This window comes from Oryzias latipes, chromosome 7 (assembly GCF_053564925.1).
Source record: "Oryzias latipes strain Hd-rR chromosome 7, Olatipes_Hd-rR_3.1".
Classification (NCBI taxonomy): Eukaryota; Metazoa; Chordata; class Actinopteri; order Beloniformes; family Adrianichthyidae; genus Oryzias; species Oryzias latipes.
Genome location: NC_136243.1, coordinates 5,167,501 through 5,192,661, shown reverse-complemented (window position 1 = coordinate 5,192,661; position 25,161 = coordinate 5,167,501). Strand labels below are relative to the sequence as shown.

General features: G+C 39.6%; 1 protein-coding gene across 2 annotated transcripts in view; it reads right to left on the bottom strand.

Moving 5' to 3' along the window:
• asxl1 (ASXL transcriptional regulator 1) overlaps nucleotides 1-18,517 on the bottom strand; it is a 28,662-nt gene extending 10,145 nt beyond the window's left edge. The window contains exons 1-8 of one of the 2 annotated variants that reach the window (XM_078950088.1): nucleotides 18,182-18,517; nucleotides 11,342-11,424; nucleotides 10,603-10,720; nucleotides 8,183-8,381; nucleotides 6,604-6,767; nucleotides 4,504-4,588; nucleotides 2,259-2,425; nucleotides 2,080-2,176 (exon numbers count right to left, since the gene is read on the bottom strand). In XM_078950088.1, coding sequence (XP_078806214.1) covers nucleotides 2,080-2,176; nucleotides 2,259-2,425; nucleotides 4,504-4,588; nucleotides 6,604-6,767; nucleotides 8,183-8,381; nucleotides 10,603-10,720; nucleotides 11,342-11,424; nucleotides 18,182-18,238 — 970 coding nt within the window. In that variant the 5' untranslated portion in view covers nucleotides 18,239-18,517. Of the gene's footprint in view, nucleotides 1-2,079; nucleotides 2,177-2,258; nucleotides 2,426-3,677; nucleotides 3,846-4,503; nucleotides 4,589-6,603; nucleotides 6,768-8,182; nucleotides 8,382-10,602; nucleotides 10,721-11,341; nucleotides 11,425-18,181 lie in introns of those variants that run through there. The other variant, XM_078950089.1, reaches the window with a different exon arrangement.
• Between the last annotated feature and the right edge of the window lie 6,644 nt (nucleotides 18,518-25,161).

Sequence of the window (25,161 nt, the reverse complement as noted above, 5' to 3'; positions counted from 1 at the left end):
AAAACAAATAATCACCTGCTTTTATAATGTTCTGAATCAGACCAATTCATTGACTGTACTAGAAGCAGCAGAGAAATGGCATGAGGATACATGGAAAGTTATTTGGAACCAGACAAAACGAATATCAGTTTGTAATCATGCCAGGCTTTTACAATATACAATTATTCACAGACTGTTAATTTCTCCAAACAGAAGACGTCAGACGAACCCTCAAATATCACCTATGTGTTTAAAATGTAAATCAGCACTGGAAACATATCTCACTGTATTTGGTTCTGCCCTAAAATCTTGTCATATTGGAGATATTTGAGGATATATCTGGGACAGCCCTGGCCCTGAATCCGGTCTCTCTGCTTCTGGGTTATAGGGACGATGAGGTCATCCCTACTTCTGGCAGATTGTATGACATCCTAACATATGATGCACGCACAAATATTTTTCTGTCTTGATCAGTGACAAACCTCCATCCAAAGCAAACTGGCATAGACTTATCATTGAACTCTTTCCTCTGGAGTACTTGACCTATGGTTTCATGAAAACGTGGACCCCCTACCTCCCCTTTTACCGGTCGCACTACTGCTTCCATACTAAACAACGTGATTCTGGACCAACTTTATTTTTGTTATTGCTACTTGTTTTATTTATTTTTAGTTGCATAGACATGAAAAGGAACATTAATTTGGAAAACACTTCTGCAAAAATGTACGTGATTCTGGACCAATGTTGTGCTGAGCAATGTTTGTGTTTGTTAAAAACTATGTTTAAAAGACAATTAAAATACTTTAAAAAAAAGAAGCATTTATAACTTGTGATCATTTTCACAGCATTGTATTTTTGAGAACTTGTGTGCGTTTTTCCAAAGTAAAAAAAAAATACTCATGAAAAAAATGCTACTTTATCTTCATATTTCAGCATTTATTCAATAGAAAATAAAACCATAGTTCAGATACCAATCTTAAATGTAACAAAATGCCACGTTTTTTTCTGCTGTGGACATTTTAAACACGCTGGTCGCTACACGAAAAGAAATAAATACAAAAGCCTGTTTTATTTTTGTGGCTTTGCTGCTCTTTCTGGGTTTTACTTATAGAGACACGGGCCAGAATAGTTGAAGACTGCAGAACCGAACCAAAGTCCAAAGTCTGTGTCTGCCTCACATTTGATTGGTTAGAATCTGGACCAATCAGCAGCTGTTTGATTGCAGATATTTAACACTATACTCAAACTTATGACTGCAAAATCAAAGATAGGGTGAAAGCGTGACACAAACGCATGTGAGAACACTTTTGTTGCAAACCCAAAAATATTTTTGAGAGCAAATATTGAATATTTCCATTTGCTACTTTGTTTGGTATTTATGCAATGTGGTGGCATAAATACCACTTCAAATGAATCCTCCATACCCCTACACATAAATTAGATATGGCAACACAAATGAACAATATACACATAGACAACATAATGTAGTTTAGAAGTGATTAAAATACTTGATCTTTGAAAGGTTATTGAAATATTTTTGATTGCTTGTTATTTTCAAGTCTCCCACTCTCATACAAGCAAAGCACTCTGATTTAGTGGGCCTTTGAGAATGGGAAATATTCAAATGAAAGTTTATTTTACCTTTAAGAACTTGAAGAACAGTCCAGAACAGTATGAAGCAGTCACACACTAAAGTCCTCACTAAAGTGCATCAAGTCAATGATGAAGAGTTCATGCACACAACAGCCATTACCCGTTTTCTGTTTAATCGTTTGGTCACCTTATTTCCTCTATACTGGCTCTCCCACACATTACCGTCACTTTGAGATACTGCAAATACATTTTATGTTATTTTATATTATAAGTCCACAAAAAAACCTTTTGCTCCATTTTATTTTGGAGGGTTTACTAAAACAACCAGACAGAGGGGCGCCATCTGAATAAAAGCATTAAAAACCAAACCCAGTTGAATTTAACTAAATGAGAAATGATTTTGACCCGAAACCAGAAAGTTTTCTGGCTTCAAGGTTTTCTTTTTGGTGTAAATAGAACTTGCCGACATTAGGAGCTCCTATTTATTCAAAACAAGCATCAACTTACCTTCAGCCAATCTCTCTTTCCAGCTTTGAGAAGCATGAGTGAAGAATTCATTATTTAGAGCTGAACTACTCAGTCTGGCTGTGCCATCAGGCCCGACCTGCAGGAACAGTGAAGAGACGGTTCCGATTTAAACCTGGATCACTCGGCCTGCAGCTGCACCAATAGTCGGTTCTGCCCACCTGTCGATCAACTTCCGGCAGAAGCTGAAGCAGCTGCTGCTGGGAGTGTGCCGGGAAGGCAGAGAACGTCCTCACGTTGATCAGAGCCCTGATGTTGGTGTTCACAAGGATGGAGCCGGGTGTTTCAAAGTCCACATCCACCCCTCCTCGATTCCTTTTTATGGGTCCTACCACAGCAGCAAACAGACATCACTTCAGACGTGAGAGACAATAATACAGATGTCTACACTTCTGCCATTGGAACTGTAGCTCGCGCCAAAACATAAAACACCGCTTACATCACGCACAAAATACACTTAACCAAAAAAAACAAGGCAATGGTGGCAGAGCTAGTTTCTGGTTAGGAGTCGGCAGTACTCCATCTAACCAAAAAACATTTTCAGGTCTTTTTTCTGATGCGTCGTTCTGCTTTTAAAGTAACATTTGTTAATAATGTGTCTTTTCAAGAGATTTTGGTTGGACTCAAACCTAGTCCCACCAGAACCACTTAAGCAAATTGGTCAGGCTAGACCAAGATTACCGTATTTTCACGTCCATAAAGTGCACTTAAAGGTCATACATTTTCTCCAAAATGTGCGGGGCGCCCTGTGGAGCGGCCCTAATGTGTTGTTGCGTGACTTTGGTAAAGAGGACGTATAAGAGGACAGCATGAGAACGGTAAGGAGGGAAGTGAGGACGTCATTGAAGACACCCCCCACCAAAAGTGCAGGTATGTGCATTATGCAGAACAACATCATTTTGGCAACCCTGAAAATGCACAGAGATACACTTATGGAGCAGTTTAAACTGCAAGCTACATGGGGATAGAGCAGCTGCGAGAGAGTTCAAGATGAATGAATCCATGGTCACAAGTGGAGGAAGCTGGAAAACAAACTCCGACAGTCATGAAGACGCAGCTGAGTTTTGGTGAAAATAAGGCGAGGTGGCCCGAGTTGGAAGACGGAGTAACGATCAGAGAACAGTTGCCTGCAGTCACCCTTCCACTGAAGGCAGAAACACTAGCAGTGGAAATGAAAAGGAGGTCTGTCTTGGCGATTTCGTGTTATGAAACGGTACCATCTTTCCATTCGGGGAAAGGACTTCGGTGGCGCAGAAAGTTCAAGTGGATTACAATGAAAAGCTGCTCCTACTGCAGTCAAAAGATTGCCGTAAAGACCTCCAGCCCAGCCACATCACCAACATGGACGAGGTGCCGCTCACTTTTGACCTCACGGTGAGTCACACTGTCGAATGGCGAACACAGTTTTACTAAGACTGGGAGGCAGCGCCGCGGAGTTACGCCACACTTTGTGAATGGATTGTAGAAGCTTGGGCTGACGTGTCTGCTTGCACTGCTGTCAAAGTGCAGAAAAGCCGATGATTAATGAGGAGCTGCACGGCAACAAGACAGACTCTGACAGTGATGAAAGAGAACCTAACCTGGCATGTTTGATAGGAATCTAGCCCAGCTGTTCATTTCAGATACAGAAGATGAGGACTTTGATGGATTTTTGGATGCTGATTGATGACGGAAGAAATAAAAAATAAATCACAACCAACTCAGTTTTGCTATTGCTGCCTTTTTAAAACACACTCTAGCACGCATGTTTTAACCTTAAACCTTAAAACCCGGTGCGCCTTTTGTATGTGTTAAACACAGAAAAATCACCCATAACTGACATCATCCCTAATAACCCGGTAGATAAAATAAAGATATAAACGAAATTAGGATTATTCCTAAATTTAGAATAATAAAAAGACCTTGTAACAATACACTTAAACTATTTGACAATCTTGTTTTTCCAGGCATGTTTGCAAATGAAGAAAATGAAAGTTATAATGACAGTAACCCTCTTATACCACTTTATGAAATCGCTCTGGAGTAGAGCTGTGATGGTGTGGGACTTTTGATCACTGCTGTGATGAAGCAGCAAGAGTCGCTGTGTCGGGATTCCTGCGACATATCGGTTGAGTATCGGTCTCGGCTACAAGAGGCAGGAGGAGAATGTCGGGTTATCGGTTGTAAAAAGTCATTATTGTGCATCATTTGCAACTTTACAAATGCCTCTTAAAAATGTATTTACCCCTATTTTAACTGCAACAATCAATACCAGCCTTACAAAGCTTAGCATTTTAGTGGAAGGTAAAGCTGAAGGGATGTGTTTCATTCATTTATGCATACATCTTTTGAAGTGGGACATGTAGCAAAATTAGTGACTACCAAGTATTTGTTTGTGTGTTCACGCGTGCATGTGTGTGTGCTCACCTGATGAGACATGTTCTCCATTTACTTTTAGAGGAGTGAGGACAACACGGGGCATCATGACAGCTTTCTTCCTTTGTCTTCCAGACTGTTCAAGGAATGGAAAAGGTTCATTATTATTTGCTATTGTGCTTTGATATGTGATTCAAATCACTTATATATACACAAATATTCAGCGATGCGTCATCACAAACATGCTTTGGTTTATTGACCTGTGCAGTTCAGGAACTTTCTCTAAACTCTCTATTTTTTAATCCAGTGCCAACAGAGGACGACCAGATAAAATAGAGATTGGAGGGAGCCTGCAGGTGAGGATGTCAACCACACTTCATACCAGCGGAGAACTTCAGAAAGCTGGCAAATATGTTAATCCTGCAGGGGTCTCACTTCTATGCAACGTTGTGCTAATTTTAAAGCCCATTTACAGGCTCTACATACAAGCTGCTCCCCGCTCGTCTTGTCTGGTGTGAACAACACAGGAGGAATGGGCGTTCATGAAACAGAGCATAGCGCATTCTTGAACGCACAACACAGACACACTGTGAGTGTAGCATTAGACACAAAATCCTTCTTTAATCTCCTGCTCATAGAAATGTCCTGAATCCTAAAAAAGGCTCCACCCACTTCAAAATAACTTCAGCATAAAAGATGTTCTTTTGGCTCCTTTAATGGCACTCTGGCAGCAGCAGCAGTTCACAATTATTTATTTATATTTATATATTTATATTTATTTAGGAGTGTAACGACTAATCTATGAATCAATTTATTCAACCAGACTGATCTGTCTGAGGCAAGTTGTTGATCACCTAAACCACTGACACATCTTTTCAAAATGAAATACATTTATCATAATGGATCTTGGAAAATACCATCTGGATTGAGGTAAGTAGGTTTTGTTTTACTATAGGGTAAAAACAACCAATCACAGCGGACAACACACATGTGATGTCATTAAAACTGATCCGTCCATCATTCCAGCCCAATGTGTGGAAAGACTTTGAAGAAAGTCATGTGACCATCCAATGTACTAGAATGTTCTAAGAATGTTCCCTTTGGATTCTTTGGATGTGGAAAAACAACAGTGGGCTGAACTTTAGGAAACTAAAATGGATTTGACATTCATTCTTGTTTACTTGTTTGAGCCTTTATACTTCTACTATTAAGTTAAATAACTGTAGGAACACGTACTTCAATGGTAAGCGTGAAGAAACCACTTAACTTGTCAGAGCGAATACAAGGCTACGCAAAATTTTTGACGATCACATTTTTTGACCTGCAATCGTTAACTTTTTTGATCTGATTTATTTCAGGCATTAGCTGTGGACTATGGAGTCCTAAACACTGCACTCTCCTAAACAGCAATGTGAAATAAATAGAAAGATACTTTGGAAAATATTGATTTTGAAATCCAAGGTTATGGGAAAAAAAAACATAGAATTATAATAATGTTCAACATGATTAAAATTAATATTTTAAAATAATGGACAGGTTTTTAAAGGAAAATGAAATATATTTAATAATATAATGGCTAATATAAAATTTGTGTGCAAGTTTTTCACAATTTCATGATCTTTTTATATATTTACTAGATTTATTGGTCGATCGTGTGACCATACAAGGTCATATTTATTTATTTAATTATTAACAGTTTGGACAATGGAGACAGAAAAGAAGAAAAGAAAAAAAAAAAATCACAGATTTATCCCTCATTACAGATTAAATGAAATGCTTTGCCTCAAAAACAAAAACGATGACTAAGTTACATTAAATTCTTTTCATATAGCAATTGTTAGCTAAGTTTAAGTAGAGCTTGATTTGTTGCTTAAAGAAGCAAACCTATGTGACCCCAGCCCCACTGAGTTATTGTAATTTATAGTCTTGCATAGTTTCTTAATCCATAGTAATTTATAGTTTGACTGTGAATTTGGTAAAATATTTAAAAAAAAAACTTTGATGAGGAAAAAGACGGTTTGTAAACACAGGTTAAACTATCAGTAGAGTAACACCTTTATGTCACAGCTTCTGCTGACACAGCAAGTTTCTATCTTTGAAGTAGTTGACTGACGAGCAGTTGGTTCTCTAAACGTGTGGTTGGAAGCTCACCTGTCGTGAGCGGCTCAGTCGGGTCTGGGAATGTTGGGCTTGCTGGGTGTCCAGACGTCTGTGCTGTCCTGCTGTCATTCTGCTGAGGCGGGTCTGAGGCTGGCTGCTGGTGGGCTGCAGCTCTGTGGAGCAGGAGGCACTGGACGAACTCTCATCCGCCAATGCTGCCACACACACACACAGCACACACATGTCCATGACCAGGACCTTGATGGTACAAGAGCATTTTGCAGCAACCGAAACAAACCAAAGGTTTCTTCAAACTTTTAGGCTACTGCACCAAAGAGCAAAGGTGTCAAACTCAAAAACACAAGGAACCAAAAGATTGACAAAATATACAAGGTGAGGGCCAGACTGATCCATTGTTTAAAGGGAACCTGCAAATGATATCAATGGACGAATTTCACCAGAAATTAACAAACATATGACATTGAAGATAAAATAAATCTTAAAGATTCCAATCAAAGCTATCTATAGCAATGACAACTTCTAATAAAACTGCTACAAACAGAAAAAAATGTCTTTTGCAGGAAAAAAAACTCCAAGAATTCTCATGCAGAATTGGCCACTTTCAGAGGCATAGTAAGTGATAATTAAAATGAACCAACCAAGATTATATGACAGTTTCTTTTTTAAATTAGTTGCTTTTATTATTCAAAGTTCTCCTTTTTCTTTTCTGAATCCTCTGGACTCATTCAAGAGGCTTCATCCGTCCAGACTGATGAGGTCTGATCAAAATACCGTCCATGTCCCTCGCCCCCCGCTCATTTACTTACGGTGAACGTGTTTGAAGATATTTGACGTGAAAACGCCACTACTGGCACCAAAAGAAAACGCCCGGCTGTAAATATTTAGCCACATCTAATGATTCTTAACAGTCGCGCTTTTTTTCTTTAGAAAGGCCATTTCTGCACAGGAAGTCTGCACAGAAGCTGACGGACACTGACCAGGGGTGGTAAAGGAGCCTCAACACTACTTTACAATATTAGACTGCAGCAAGGCACGCTGTCTGCATTGAACAGACAATTACACTGAGTTTTGTATTTAGAATGGGTTTTTTCAGTCATTATAGGGGAAAAAAAACTGTTGCATGAATAAAACTAACAGATGGGAATGTGGCTTTTTCTGCTTGCTGTCCCCAATTGGAGACAAACCTAAAATTGGATCTATTTTTAGTATTTATTTACTGAAGCCCTACTCTGTCAACCTAATAGGAAGATCACAGATAGATCTAGGTATAGGTGATGAAAGATTCATGCTTAATCAGACACTAGTTTGCATTTTTGTCATGTCATAATGCATTATTTAAAAGCGTCAACTAAAAAACCCACTTCTGAAATCTAGGCTTGCTGCAACTCAAACTCTTTAATTTTGTTTAAAAAAAATTAAAATATATATAAAAAACCGGGAAAGAACTAGAAAAGATATTTTAGCCACTTGAATGAGTTGCTGCAGCCGTTGATCAACACACATCAACACACTTGAAAGTCTATCAAGGCTTTTCTACTGCCAATGCTGGACCTTTTACAGTCATTGATGTGAGAACAGTCACTGATTAAAGTGTGTGCAGCGCTGTTACCATCATTATCCATCACAGTCGTCACAACAGTCTCCGAGTTGCAGCTCTCCTGCTCCGCGGTTTCACTGGAGTCTGCAATGACTGCATCGGATGCAGCCGCAGAGGAGATGTTCCCGGAGGCGGTGACGGCTGCGTTTCCTCCCTGTTCTGATGTCGCCTCAGATTCAGAGTTTGACTTGGTCCACTGGACGGCATTTTTCTACACATCACAGTAAACAGGAGCATTCAGACAGGCCTCTTTTACAACCACCAATCACTGAACATGGTGAAGTAACCCCTGCACTTTTCAGCTGAGTCTGCCTCTACTACTAAGAAACTCCTCTGACTGCTACACGGGCTCTACTTCAGAGCGCCATCACTTCAAATCAGGGATGAGGAAATACCTTTGTTCTGGTCAAGAGAGATAAAAACATTTTTAGTGGGTCAGACCAAAAGAGTAATAATGTAAGGTATTTATATTATATTTATAGTACTTTTGAATATTTTTAGTATTTTCTAATAAAAGCAACAGTTTCTGGTAAGTCTGGACATGTAATATTTATGAAATAAAAATTAGGGGTGTATCAATTCATTTTAGCAACGAATCAATTTGATATTTGTGGTTACCGAATTGATTCAGTTTTGATTTTGGTTCATTTTAAACGATCCGATTCGCTGACATAAAATCGATCCAAGCTACCTTCAGCCAAACCTTCAACCGGCGTGACTCAGAGATAAATACCTGGTACTGAACGGGGGTGGGGGGCATCGGCAAGAATCTGGCAATTCTGGCCAACGTATCCCAATATCGTACCAGAACACATTTTCTTGTCTCTCTTAAGAATTTAAGTTAGACAAGCCTCTACCTGAATATTAATCATTGTAATAAAGTGGTAATATTTATTTTACTTGGCTTCACATGACTTTAAAGAAGAACAAACTTAGCATCCATCCCTGCATTCAGCATGAGCCTTTTTAGCACACATGGGAACTGGATTCATTTAGAAGTGGGATTTATCAAAGTTTATACCATGGTCCGGGTGAATACTCGATTCTGATTGGCTGCTGGGTATGCGTTAAAACCTGATAACCGCACGGTGAAAAATGAAGTTCCGGTCGGCTAGCTTAAATGATTTGTATCACTGCGCTGGCTTCTGTAAAACAACCTTTTGCTTCATCATCTGGGCAAAAACAAGCGGTAAGCGATTAACTTTCCCTCTGAATTGATGCTTTATTCAACCCATCGGGACGATCAGCATATATATATCGCCAAATCTTGACATTCAGCGGTGGTGCTGCGCGACGCGGACTATATGTTATATATATGTACTATATGTTACGTTATGCGGCGCATCGCTGTTTATGAGAAAAGTCATCCATATCGGGGAAAAAAACAAGAATAAAGTACTAAAACTGATTGAAAAATTTTTTTTTTGTAAATGACCATGGTATAAGCGGGTTAATGGCCGGCGAAGTGTGCGGTTACTACTTTTTAACGCACTTCGCGGAAGCAACCGTCCTCCGCTTCGCGTCGGACGGTTCAGGCTTCCACGGCGTGCGTTAAAAAGTAGTAACCGCACACTTCGCCGGCCATTAACCCTTACATCAAAAACGTGATAGGTGGCCCAGCTTTAGATGATTTGGTACAATAATGCATTTATTTTGAAAAATAAGTAAGAACTACGTTTAAAAAGAAAAGAGAATTTTAATATATCGGTTACTGAATAAAAAAAACCATCTGAGTGATTTTTAACACTTCTAGGTTGTTTTTAGTAGCCATCTAATGCCCCCCTGCTGTGAAAAGAAGTACATCAGAAATGTGTCAATGACATTCACCCTGTGGCGACCACAAAAGCCACCTAGCGGGGACACAAGGTGAGCAGTACCCCTGAGCCCAGCGTTCGATAATCAGCAGCACATTGGTATAAAAAAAGGGCTGCATGTAGTCACCTCCTCTCAATCTGAATCTGTCGGGCCTGCTTTATAACAAAAAGACTTTGTCCTAACTAACACTATATTGGGATTAACAGGTCTGTTCTGAAAACTGCACAACAGACTCAATCAATGCTGTAGAGTCAGAATGGATGTTTTTCTTCCAACAACCGTTTAGTCACAACATTCGGTGCTTTGAGTCAGGTGGACTTTAAGTAAACCAGACCTTTTGCTGCACATCCTAACAACAGCTTCAGATAGTTTCAGTTGATTGTATTATTTAAACTGGTTTGACTCTTTAAAATAAAAAATGAAAAACAATGTCTGTCCTCATCAAGCTTTAAACCAGGATGAAACCGAAAAGGGCAAGTAGTAAAGGTTAGAGGTTAAAATCTGACTGGCGTATTTCTGACTCTCTTGTCTCGCCCTAACCCTAAACACGCAGGTAAAGAGGTTCACAGTCCTGTCAGACTGAAGATTATCAGCAGGTAAGAGATTTATGGTAATACCTTGAGAGTGAAGAGACTCATTCGTCCGGGAAGTTTAAAGAAGATGCTGTTCTTGACTCTGTCTCCCCTTACCTGGGAGTGCAGCATGGTGACCAGACAAGCCAGGGGAGCCGTACCACTAAGTGCAAACAAACAAACACGGAAAGTTTATGTAGAAAACATTTAGTCAGAATTATTAAACCAAAAGGTGGCTTCACAGTAGGGCCGCACATATGAGGAAAACGTGTGATTTGCGATATTAATGATCAATATTGCGATGATGATGTAACTTGTGGTACATGTGGCATGCTGGTGCTATGCTAGCTGGACACATTAGGGTTAGCTGAAGGGAACTCAAGGGAAATAAATAACAGAATGCTCCGATATTCATGATCTGCTGCGATCTTTTATAAATATAGTTAAATACCGTAATAATACAATTCATGCAATGCCTCCATTTCTCTAAAACGCAGAATAATGTTGAATTTGAAATACGAAAACTAAAACCAAATGAGCCGCTGCCTTTTGCTGGTTAATTTCAGTCAGGTTTTCGTGTATGTATTTTTTACATTACATTATCAACGTGTTTGGATTTGTTAAAGTTGCAGTCGTCACACTTACCTTCTGTAAAGGGTTGGCATCAGGGCAAGACGACCACGGAAAAAACAAAGACACAAATTAAAACACTAAAAATCTTGACATGCTGTAGTTTGGTCTTTTGTGTACAGTGTGTATGTAGCATCATGGACGTTTGTCCTACCTCATTTCCTTTAACCCTTTTGTCTGGATGACGTGCAGAATTTGTTTAGGGGTCATTGGGGCATCAGAGAAGTTCTCCAAAACCTGCAAAACAAGCATGTTAATCCCAAAAGGTATTCAAGGTATTCATAACCAAAGAGGAATATTTTGGCTTAATGTGTCGTTCAAAAATCAGGTGAAGAATCAATATATACCAGGGGTGTGACGATAACCGCGGTGTCACCAAATGTTTTTTTCGAAAGTTTTTTTTTTAAAGTTCTGCATATGATGTGTGATTTGAACTATAATAAACACATTAAACACGTTCATCTTTGCTGATAATTTACTTTTTCTGCTAGTCCTGTGTTCAGACTTCAGGGGTTTCTGGGGGAAACCTTGTATTACTGTTCTCCACTCCCTCTATGCTGCACGAGGTGTGCCTCCTCTACTTACACACACGCGTGCGTTTTCAGAAGCACATACACATCCTCATTCTACAACAGAAGTTTCCATCTTGCGAGGAAATACGACAAATTTACTGCGTTCTAATTATTCATTTCCATTACAAGCTGCGTGCGTTCCTGAGTGCGCGACACAGTGCGATGAATATTACCGATGAATATCACTACATGTTTTGTTTGGGAACTATTTTGTGCAGCGCAACGTTACGTTTCTGCATAAAAAAAGGTGGAGCCTCCTGCCCCGCGTTCTTCATGGGTGTCAGGCTTCATGGCTTCCAGGTCCTCCTCCAAGGTGACATAGTGTCTGCAGTCTGTTTATTACTGGGCAATATATAATATTCTGAGAAGATGTCTGTACCAGAGAGCACAGGTGAAGCCTCACATGCAGCTAGAGAGCGGTCGGCTGCAGAAGAATCAACACGCACCCCAACACACGTGTGTGCGCTCCTTCCTTCTACACACACAGCGCACTGACACACACACACATTGTCAATCTACAACACCTATATAGTTAGTTCATTAGTTAGATAGGTAGTTAGTTGTTACTGTTAACCGTGACACCTGCAGGTTCATCACCGCGGTGATCAAAGATCCCACACCGTCACAGCTCTAATATATAGCATATGTTCTGCACTATCAGGCAGACCTTGCTAAAAGGCAAACCGCTAATGAATGGTCGATTTTCAAATTTTAAGGCGTATAAAGCGAGACGAGAGTCAGAAATATACCAGTCAGACTTTAAGAGTCGTCACAGTACTTCTACGAAAACATGCTACACATTAACCGCTTAAGCATATTTACAATACACGTACTCCCATCATTGTTTGCAGCACGTCCAAAAAAAATTGTTTAATTGTTTAGTTTCAAAACATTTTTTTAAAAACAGAGAGATGCATGCTGAATGTTGAGTGGCACAGCTTTGGTGAATGAATAGAAAAGCTTGATGCTCTCTGAGCTTCCTGTTTGACGTCTGTGGCTTGGAAAAGACAGGGATCGGCTTAGTTCCATCCATCCTTCCATCTTCCTCCGCTTATCCGGGACCGGGTCGTGGGGGCAGCAGTCTAAGAAGAGATGCCCAGACTTCCCTCACCCCGGCTACTTCCTCCAGCTCCCCTGGGAGGACCCCAAGGCGTTCCCAGGCCAGCCGACAGACATAGTTTCTCCAACGTGTCCTGGGTCTTCCCCGGGGCCTCCGCCCAGTGGGAAATGCCCAGAACACCTCTCTAGGGAGGCGTCCAGGAGGCATCCGGACCAAATGCCCGAGCCACCTCAACTGGGTCCTTTTAATGTGGAGGAGAAGCAGTTCTACTCAGAGCTCTCCGCGGATGACCGAGGTTCTCACCCCGTCTCTAAGGGAGCGCCCAGCCAGCCTACGGAGGAAGCTCATTTCAGCCGCTTGTATTCGGGATCAGTTCAAGAAAATGAAATGAGAATGCACGGGCAGCTAGTGAGAGGTAGCAAAGGACAAAGTGACACGTTCTCTCCGATACTCATCCACTACAAGCAGCGTTCTGGATTAATCAGAGGTGTGAAAGACTGACTTCATGACTCAAAAATAAAATGAGGAACAGTTATCTCGCAAAAATGTGGGGGGAAAAACAATGATTGCAGTTTCACTGCACCGTGAAAAAAAGGCTTTACTCTCACCAACTGGATGGACAACCCTAGAAGATTTTCTAGACATAAAGTAGCTTGTAGATGGAGAAAAAAAATTGCACTGCACTACCCGGGCTTGCTTTTAAAATATGGGGCAGAGCACCAGCATATTTAAGGCAGAACTTTTTGTCTTGGTTGGGCTACCCAGACCCAATAAATCACAGAGCCCTCCCTACAGAACACCACAGAGATGCGGTCAGATGCCCTCTTCCAAATAGACAAACTGACAACATAACATGGTGGAGTGGTTTGAGTTCTTAAGGGGTACCAGGGGTGTTGGGCCTGGGTCTCACATAGCTGACAGGTCCTGGATGACAAGCCAGAGAAAGACTGCCTCAAGACCCTCTAATGAGTTAGCAACAAAGTCCAAAGCCGTCACAGGGATTGACAGGGTAGGGTCCTCAGACTTGGAGCTCGGCCTGGGGTTGGAGCTCACGGATAAGTGGCCATGACTATTACTAGGCTCTGACTAGGGAGGTTGAAAAGGGGATGGTGCACTGTGGTTTGGCAGCTCAACCTCTAGCTTGCTCTAGCTCAAATGAAACATTTATTGCTTTTACAAAAACAGAAGCGGTTTAAGCGAGAACAGCCAGTGCACTCTACAGTGCATGCTGCATTTGGTGACATTTCTTTGTTTTTTTTGGGGGTGTTTTAGCACAGAGAGGAAAGCTATAAAAAATAACAATAACGAAACAGCAATTAATGCAGTTTAAAAATTTGAGGTAAAAATGTATTTTTGACTGATTTTACTGCAGTAAATACTTCTGTTTGTTTTGTGAATATCAGCGCAGACCTTTTGTTTTTGCTCAGATACAGTAAAGCTCATAATATAAAGCAATGTGTTTATTGTAAAGACTCTGGGAAGACCACAGTAGCGTTGGGCGATGTCCCTTAAATTGGCCGTTGACGATGTTTGCTGTCAACCATCGGGATGGACGATGATATCGTCGTGGGGGGGGGGGGGTCAATATTTCGGTCTTATATAATTGCTATTCGTTGTTTTACTTTATTACTTTATTTATTTTATTTCCTGACTAATGACTCATCGCGATTATCCAGTATAAACTGAGGGAAGTGACTTTAACAAAAAAAGTAACAAACAAAATAGAAATGAAGTGGTCCGCTCCTGCACTTAATTAGTCAAGTGGACCGGCGGAGCGCCGACTTACAGCTTTGTGTTTGAGGAGAAGGGGGGACTTTGTTACATGAGCGGTAGTATGTGGGAGATTTATAACTGCGGTCCATTCCGCAGCTCTAGGGGAACGGGCTACCGAACTCAGAACCGGGTCTAAAAGTGTGTGTCTGAGCAGAGGATCGCGAGCACACACACAGCGGATTTGGGGCGGTGTGAGCTTCAAAGCAGAAAGGCCGCTCAGTCCTTAGAAATCGTTCAAACAATCACGTGGATTTGTGTTTCGAGTCGTGTCCCGACTAAATAAAGGCTTATGTTATTTCCACATGTTTACATGCAGCCAAGATGCAGATAGCAGCACCACCCAAAGCTAACGTTGTTAGCCAGTGTTAGCATACTGCTAATTCTGGCTTCTTTCCAGCACTGTTTTTCAACAGAAAAAGCACAGAGCACACGGATTAAAATTAAAATGATGAGCGAACAGGCTTCATAATAACCGTAACATTATTAAAAGCATGTTTAGAAGATTGTCTTGTATATTACCGAGCTGACATATCAATGTATAAAATCGCTCGGCAGCATTGTTTTGTATTGAATTGTTACATTCAATAAAGTTTGAGAAAAAATAGCCGCTCGGCGGAACTGATATTCGCTTCCGGTTTTTCAAACACTACTGCGCATGTGCGAATGTGTGTGACCCATGTGAACGTTTGTTATATTCTGAAAACATTTTTCTGGAACCATGTACACGGTTGGATTCTAATGCGACCATTGATCCGGTCAAGATATTTTTCACATGTAACCGCGGCTTATGGTGTCGACTCGCAGCGTGGCGGGGGCGTGGCATCACGATGGTGTCTCTCCATCGGGATGTCAGTCACCCATCAAGATGGTATCGTCCATCGACACAACACTAGACCACAGCTGGTAATAGTATATTTGTGTCAAAGGGTTTTAATATATTTGGAGCTGAAAGATTACAAAAAGCTCAAAGCTAAAACACATTTCATGCTGTCCCTTCTCCCATTCTGCAGCAGTGAATGGACTAAAGTTCAGGGACAAAGGGGAATCCTGTAAAACTGCTGATTTAACACATGTAAAAATGTGGGTGCATTTCAATTTTGTTGTGCTACAACTGAGAAAAAAATTTAGACACACCAGTGCAAAAAATGTTTTGAAGAGAAAAACAAGTATTACTGAGAGCCAAAAGTAAATGAGTGTCTTCTCTTCAATGCTAAAACTGTAAAAAGTACAAAAGGATGTGTATGAGTGGAGAAAACCAAAACATGGAATAGATTCCTTTGTGAAAGAAGTGAGAAGTCTGCAGTTTCACGATTCTCTGTTGTCCCAAACTTAACAAGTGATAAATGTTTGCAAACAAAGCTGAGAGGATGGAATCATTCGTTTGTTTTTAATTATTAATTTCATCTTCCATAAACTCCAGTTTTATTAATGAACTGCCGATGAATGGCTATAGTTGTAGGAAGACTTGCTCCAAATCCGATCTCTTGACTGATCCTACCTACTTTAACCATCTGATGCAGCAAAAGCGCTCTTTAGAATTATACGTTTACAAGTTTTAAACGGCACCGCTGTAAATACACAGTTTATGTAGATCCTGTTCATACATTTGTATTACAACTAGGGCAAACAACTCCTAATATATCTGCTGTTGCATTGCTTATTTAGCTACAGAGATGGTTGAGTCAAATTCTATACATGCACTTATCTCAGACATTTGTTAAAAGATTCACAGAAAGAGCTCCAAAAAGATAAAAGGAAAATTCTAGACCCACAAATGCTAAAACTCTGACTGGGACAATTGATGATGGTCTTATGAATGCTGGAGATATATCTGCACATTAGACTTTTGGGTAGTAGAAGACCTACTCCAATGAAAACTGTGTTTTTACCGTGTTCTTGTGGCATTTTTCAGATGATGGAGGACATATGTAATGAATATTAAGATTAAAATTGCATTTCTGTGTATTACTTTATTTAAATTGTTGTGAATCAGGAGCAAATGGAAAAAGTGCCGTTTGAAAAAGAGCTCAATTGTGATGTAAAAGATACTCTGGGCAGCCCAAAGTCTCCCTGCTCTGCTCCAGTCTGATCATCACCTGCAGACAAATGGATCCATGAACGTCTTTGTTTTCTTCGTCTGAGCTGGAATCTGGATCAGAACTGTACGGCTGGATAGCTTCAATACTGCTCGCCATTTTTTTGTTCCACCACCAATGTTAGGTTGGAGGTGGGAGGGGCTGTACTGTAAGCTAGTGTGGTAGAGTGTAAACCAATAGCTCTTAGTTATGAAAGATTGGGGTGGGTGGGGCTTTTTTCTGCACCAACAGTCCCGCCCAAAGCTCAGAGATGAATTACTAAAGAACTCCCGCCGCTCTGCAGGAAATATGTCCAAGAAAACAATACAGGCTTCTTTCATAATAAAAAGACCACTTTGAAAACAGATCAAAAACGGATCAACGTGGGCCTTTAAATGAGCAAGGAGAGGAACCCCAGGACTGGCAAGTCTGGGCTCTGCTGTTTAAGTTGCTGACGACACACCCCTATTACAAACACTGGAAACTAAGCTACATCGCAGTTTTACCTCCAGGTACTGCTTCCTAAAAATGGAAGAGCGCAGATCAGTGATAACATGGCCATGTGCGTGTTTTTCTACTTGTACTTTTCTATCAATACCTGTGTACCAGCTTGATTGTTGACCACTATCAAACCGAAACCATGACTAAACAGGTAACCAATCCACACTAATGATAAATCATTTTGGAACCTTCCTTATAAACCTTTGGTGGCACTAGAAATATTTAAAATATACCGAATACATAAATGCGTATTTGCTCTCACTGGAGATGCTTTGTTGTCAAGAAAGACGTCTAATCAGATGCAGCACGTTTTCATTTTCTAAGTGACCTTAAGTTTAGGATGCATGTTTACGGCGGCCATAATGTGGGGGTTGCTAGGGCTGCATTCTGCACGCCACGCGGACACGACTTCACCCAAATGCAGACCCAATGACTGTTGGGGATTCACACTAGATGCCCCCCATCATGGGTTATCCTATTTGGTTAGCTAACACACCCGAGTCTCCTGAATGAATCGTATAACGTACACGTTCGGTGTTCGTTTCATGGCGTATAATTAAGTCGACGAGGCTTTCTTAACTGCTTCCGTCAGCAGATAGAAAGAAACTACATGTTTGCTGCTGGAATTAGCATTGATAAAATGCTAATAAGCGTGGCGCTAGCTAGCCAGCCACCTAGCAAACAAAGAGCTCACACACGGCGAGCTCGAGGGAAACATGCTATCAGGTTTGAGTGAGTTTCACTGCTAACCATGTAAAGGAGGTGGCCGAAAAGACGAGTTTAATTTAAAACGCCACCTTTTGAGCCTTCGCAATTATACCAAACAAAAACCCAGACTGTGTGTGTAGATTATCGCCGTCTGTGTTTTTGGGCTGGTGCTACTGCTGCTTACAAACGTATATATGTCCGACACACACAGGGTTGATTTCATGCAGTGCTCGAACTCGAAAAGCGTTCAAAGTCCTTTTTAGAACAAAGCACAGCAACCTCCACCAAGTAAAAACATGGCTCACCATGCGGGCCGCCTCAGCCCAGGTACGCTCCTTCTTTCTTTTTTGTTTATCCTTCATTCTTCTGCCTGTTGTATCTGGCGAAGGCCCAGTCCAATGTGTGAGGACGTTTTCAGTCAGAGGGGAAAAGAGGAGAGCAGAAACAATGCGCGCTCCTGCGAGGGGCAAACGACGATACGGTGAGGCTGCGGGTGGAACGAGCTGTACACACGCAGGCAGGATGGAAGGCAGGGAAGCGGGGCGGAGCGCGGTCAGCTGCAGAGCTACTGCAGGACGTGTCGCTGAGGAATGCTGCAAACAGGTCAGAGGTCAAAGCCTCCGCAGGAACGCAGCGACACCGCACCACTCTTCCGCCGAAAAATAGTCCCTGGATGCACGTCTCAGCAGATACGAGGGATCTATAAACGGAACAGTTTATACTAAAAAAATATTCATTAAATTACAAAGGAGTAAAAGTGAAAATAAAGTTCATGTAATAGAAATTTATTTGATTAAAGGATAGAAATTAAGCTTGTTTGGGAACTTAGGCCAGGGGTCTGAAACCATCAACACTTAATGAGCCGTATATGGGTCAATTTCTCTCTGACAACAAAACAAAAGGAGCCATTAAGTCAGATTTAACCCTTTATAAAAAAAAAATAGGGGAAGCATTTATGTCATTCTTACATTATGACAAATATAAATGAACCATTGTTAACATAAAAGAAAATCGCCTTTCTTTTAAATGATATAGTTTATAACTTTTGATAAAGGTTTGCATGACTTCCTTTCAAAATAACCCCATGCATCACATGGGGTCATCTCATTATAGCAACTGTAGTGCTAGGTAGTTTAATGTCAGCAATTATTTTTTTTAAAGTTTATCTTGTCATTTGTGGGAGCCGGTTTAGCTCGTGCTGGTTTGCGGCGCCTTCCGTCCGTGAAACCAGGGTTCGAATCCGGGCTGCTCCCTGTTCCCTTCTCCACCTCCGTGCCGGCTCCAAGCCCGGTTTGAGAAGGTTGCGTCAGGAAGGGCATCCGGCGTAAAACATTGCCAAGTTTACCATGCGACTTGTTCGCTGTGGCGACCCCTGATGGGAGAAGCCGAAAGAGGAAGAAGATTTTGTCATTTGTGGAACATCCCAACTAGAAATTTATCAATTGAATAAATTAAAATTAAATCAGAGCTAGGGCTGCACGACATGAGGAAAACTCGCGATTTGTGATATTGGAGATCAATATTGCGATGACGATATAATTTACAATTATAGAATAGAATAGAATTGGTCTTTAATAATCCCTAAGGAAAATTAAAAATGGCCATTTTCTGATAACACATTAAAAAAAATAAAAATAGTGGGGGGAAAACAGCACTAGATTAAAAAGACAAGGACCTCAAATTAATTTTCTGTGGCACATAAAAATCTGTCTAAATATTTGTTTGACTTAAAGTATGAAGCTGGACTGCTATATGGGGCATTATCGGTATCGTGGTCTTGCAGAGTGATACATTTCTTTACATTTTTTCTTTGCTTTACCACTCACTTTTTAAAATGAAAAACGTTTTATTATTCTGTAAGCAGAGGGCCACAGTGGAGGGATTAAAAAGCCACATGTGGCTCCAGAGTGGCCGGTTGCAGACCCCTGGCTTAGGCAGGCTTTGGTTCAGACTTTTAGTCATTTCAGCTTCACATCAAAACTGTTGTTTCAATGCCGTTAGCTAAAGAGGTGAGGAAAGTTTTTTTCACATGGTTTTCAAGTGATATTCATGTCCCTGTTTACCAATGCTGAATTTGAGCTTCTTGGAGATTTGAAATTGGTTTGAATTTGGAAATGCTTAACCCACCTGACAAGGTTATACAGAAATGTTATGCACCAAGTTTACATCAGATAATTAAGTCTTCTGCTACGCTTGACACCAAAAATCTAGATAAGGCAACTCTCATTGATGTTATTCTCACAAATTCCCCATACAAGTATTTCTCAGGGGTGTTCTGTGCAGATATCCTGTATAAGTGATCACTGCTTCACTGCTTGTGTTTGTGATTTCTGTTCTGTTAAGCAGCCAGCTTGAATTATGTGCAAACAAATTCTAAAAAAAAAAAATTAACCCAAGCATTTTTGCATTACCTGGCAGATATGGAATGGTCTAAGATCAGGTTGATTCCTACGGTTGACAATGCATTTCAAGTCTTTAGTGAGCTATTTAAAGATGTCATAAATAAGCATGCTCCGATCAAACGGCTCAGAATAGAGGGTCGTCACAGCCCCTGATTTCATCATGAACTTACAGTTCTTCTCAGAGAAAAGAAATTTCCAAGGTCCCTCAGCAGATATTCTGGCATTTAAACAAATCTTACAAACCGTCTTCAAAGCAAAATCAGATTATTTTAAAGAACCGCTTTCAGTCGGTAAATTTGATCCCAAAGGATTCTGGAAAACAATAAAACGTCTCCTGCTCTACCGCTTCACTTAATATTGATGCTATTTTGGTATCTTATAAAATGCATACGGTTAAAAGTTTTAACAAAAATTCAGTCTGACCCCAACTGTTAGAGACCTATCAATTCTTCCTTGTCTTGCTAAGGTTTTGGAAAGACCTGTAAATAATCAACTGACACATTACTTGGATTGTCACTATTTCTTATCTACTGTTCAATCTGGTTTCAGAACTGGTTATGCATGTGCAACAGCAACTCTTAAAGTTCTAAATGACATCTCCTCTGCCTTAGATGTTAAATTGCAGTGTGCTGCCATTTTTATTGACTTGGCTAAAGCTCCCGACTCTGTTAATCTATGCTATCTTATTGATAGGCTTTGTGATATTGGTGTTATTGAAAAATCAACATCATGGTTCTCAAACTATCTGGTAGAAAGACCACAATGCATTAAATCAGAGCAATTTCTTTCTCAACCTCTTTGTGTCACCACAGCTCTCTATAGCAGACTCTTCTATCCATCTCTATACTGATGACACAGTCCTCTATTCTACTGCCCCTTCCCCAGACAGTGAGAAAAAAGTTGCAGCATAGTTTTAATGAACTTTAATTTGCCCTCTCTTGACTGCATCTACGCCTAAATGTTTTAAAGAGCAAAATCATGTGGTATGGCAAGACGGCACATTTCTCTTCTAAACAGACTCAGTATGTGATGTAGAATCCCGATATCTCCACTCTTGATGGCACTCCTCTAGATCAAGTCACAGAGTATAAATACTTTGGAATCCGGCCAGACCACGCGTTATCTTTTTCTGTCCACATTGACCATTTGCAGTCAAAGGTTAAGTCAAAATTAGGATTTCTTTATAAAGCGCTTTACTCTTCCATTTATTCCGCAAGAAAAACATTGGTCCAAATGATCATGCTCCCCTTGTTTGATTATGGCGCTGTCATTTACGTTAATCAATCAGTTAATAAACATTTCCGGAAAAAATTGGATCCTCTTTACCATTCTACCAAATGCTCTCTTCAAAACCAAGCAGTATTCCCTACACTTGTCACTAAATTGGACTTCCTTATTCACTCGACGTAAAATCGACTAGTTGCTGTCAATTTACAAAACTCTCTTTGGCCTTTCTCCTCCTTATTTGAGCCAGCTTTTGCACACGCCATACCCCATGTGCAACACCCAGTCTGCAAAACTGATTCTGTTAACATTCCCTAAATCAAACTCCTCTTTGGGTTCTTTATCCTTTCAGTCTGCACCCCCCAGAGACTGGAATCATTTAGAAAAAAAAAAACTCTTAGAATGGACACTTGTATTTCAAAGACAGTTTTTCAAAGGAATCTTAGTGATCATTTTAAAGAAAAATATTGCTGTAACTTAGTTTGATTATTTTTATGATTGTAATACTTGTATTGTAATTATTTTAATGATTGTCTGTGTTACTGCTGTTTTATCCTGATTTTTGTTTTGTGTCTCTCCTGTAACTCATTTTTGTTGTTGTTTCTTGAAAGCTCTTGTCTTTTATTCAGGCCACAGGTGGAAATAAGATTTTCTTTACTTAATCTGACATTACTGGATAAATAAAGGTGAAAAAAAAAAGAAATATTCATTTCTTAATTGACAATTCCACTCAGAATTTAAAAACACATTGTATAATTACTATTATGAAAGATAGACAATTAAGTATTACATTTTTATTTAAACCTTTAAGTGAAAGCAAAACCAATTGCCTTTTTGACCTGCTAAAAGTAGTACTGTAATTCAAATGTACTTTGCAATTGACACATTTTGCCATGGTGTTTTTCAGTCAAAATAGAAAAGAAAGTACAAAAAATGCTATAAATCCAGATGGGCAGGACTGCCTGTATTTATTTAGTCCACTGCCTTAAGTTAGACCATGACTTATGAGGACACTCAACCAACGTATAAAGCAATGTGGCCTTGGAGGTTAGAGGAGAAGAGATTGTGGCACAAACTACTGAATCTGCTTCAACATATGGCTAAAATTGATTTTAGCCATTTTACTTCCAAATTAAAATGTATGTATTGTATTACATAATAATAAATATGTGCGTGTGCATGTAAATATTTATCCATCTAGATCAGGGGTGTCAAACTCATTTTCACCGAGGGCCACATCAGCATGGTGGTTGTCCTCAAAGGGCCAGATAAAACTTATACATGCAGTGATGAAAGTCAGGCAAGGAAAAAATCCCTGAACTTTTCTTTGAGCGATATGGCGGCGCGGAGAGAAATTTTGGAAAAATACGTGGTCTTAGATGCATTCTGGTGCATTCTGGCAGCTAGTTATTCACTTCTTAATCAAGAAACTAAGACTAATTGGAGCATCATGATGTAACATTCAAACCCCTAGTTTGACTCTCCATTAAGGACTTGCTGGTCCTAAAAAAGAATTTGGATAATTGCTCAAAGTAACACAATCCTACAATCTACGCTTTTCCTAAAATCTGCAAAAGATACAATTGCTAAAATATAGTAACATCAAAGCCCCAAATGGCAAAAAGAACACCAGTAACTATGATATTCTATAAAAGTCCCTCAATTATTTATACATTATTTCTGCTTTAGAAATGACTGATGTACAACATCCACTTGCACTGTTTTCTCAAACTATAATTACATCAAAATATGGGAATCTGCTTTAAACTATCTTTCTATAACATAATACATCAATTCTTTAACACCAATACTTAATCGTAATCGTAATCTGGGAAATTTTTGAAACAAACATACAAACTAAACTAAACATTGTAAACATTCTTTTTTAAGGGAGTGCGGGTCCAAACCATCAAATACTTATAATTAATGTCAACTATACTGAACTAAATCATGGTAATTAGGAAATACAAATAAATTAGATAGAGAAATGTATTCAAAATAAAAACTGAAACTCAAATCTAAAACTGAAATTATTTCAAAATTTGGTTTTGAGATTATTTTACACAAAAAGTATTTGACCTGCACTACCTTAAAAATATTTTTCTTCCAGCCAAGACCACTTCAATGTGTTTTTTATCGTCTTCTCACAACTGAGGTCGTGACCACGCTCAATAATGACGATGCCCGCCATTATTTTAACACAAATTTGATCGCAAACTCTTCAGATGTGTTTGTGAAAGTTTAGCGTGGGTCAGCCAGATTTGGTCTCTAGGGAAGCAGTCACGCTGACCGCGTGGTGCAGACAGAGCCAATCAGACCCGTCGACGCATCCGAAAGCAACTAAAACGTCCCGTCATTGGTCAATAGGCCGGGAAGACGAGAGATGGCCGCGCCCATAGAGGAAGCGATCCGCGGAAAAATATAGAAAATAAAGCTAAAATTTGCCGATTTCAGACCATTTTTTCCTCCGGAAAGCGATTTGTCCGTAGAGATCAGGTCTTTATTTCCCGGAAAGTACGTTCGGTTTGCTCAAAAACCCGGATTTCCGGGAATTCCCGGAAGACTTTCATCACTGTACATGTAACTAAATGTAATGAAAAAAAAATGTACCTAGTCCCTAATGTTAAATAACTCATTATTTATTTATTATAACTTTTTAAATTGCCAATCACAGTAGCATATAAAACATTTGTTTGCTTGTTACTCTAGCGTAAATACTTTTACATTTTGTCCACTTATTAATTTGATCAAGCTGTCCACGTGAATAAAGAAAATCAGCATAAAACTGAGCTAGAAAGAACATGTATTACAGTGTAACATTTTACAAAAAAAGGCTGCACACAGCCGTGCATCCAACTGATGGTTTGATGACAATCATTTATCTGCATAAACACATAAGACCTGCAGACACTGAATAATTCCAACGGCAGCTACACATAAATAATATGTAATCAACTACAATTTTTATTTTAAGAAATTAAAAACTTTTATGCTCTCGCAGGCCACATAAAATGACATGGAGGACCACATTTGGCCCGCAGACCTTGAGTTTGACACGTGGTCCAGATGGATAAGTTCCACTGTTTAAGGATTAGAAAGGTTCTTTTATGAAATATTACAGTTCGGGTAACTTCAGAACAAGTGACGGGTAAAATGTTTACAAAAATAAAATAGAACATCATCAACACCCTTTAGTTACTCAATCTTTTACATTTAGCATAAAATGGTAAAAAAACATGCATGGATCCAAATAATTGGGCATTAGTTTCAAATAATGACTTAATCATAATTTGAAACTAGTATAAGTGTCTGTGTTGCAGCTTTAATAAATTGATATGACATGTAGAGTTGCGAATAGGGGGCAAAAACTGTAGGTTTATTTTTGCTCTTTTTCATTCAAATTATTTAAATGGAATGTCAAACAGTTTTTTATTGTTAAGATAATCAATTGTTCTACGACAATTGATTTTGAGTTAGACATACAAAAGGCAAGACAAGCCAAGGCAAGTTTATTTGTATAGCACAATTCGTACACAAAGTAATTCAAGGTGCTTCACAAAACAGAAAAATGCATTAAAATCACAATACATCATAGAAATAATCAACGTAAAATTTACTTTAAAATAAAGAAAAATTTAGAAAATTGATTTAAAAAGAAA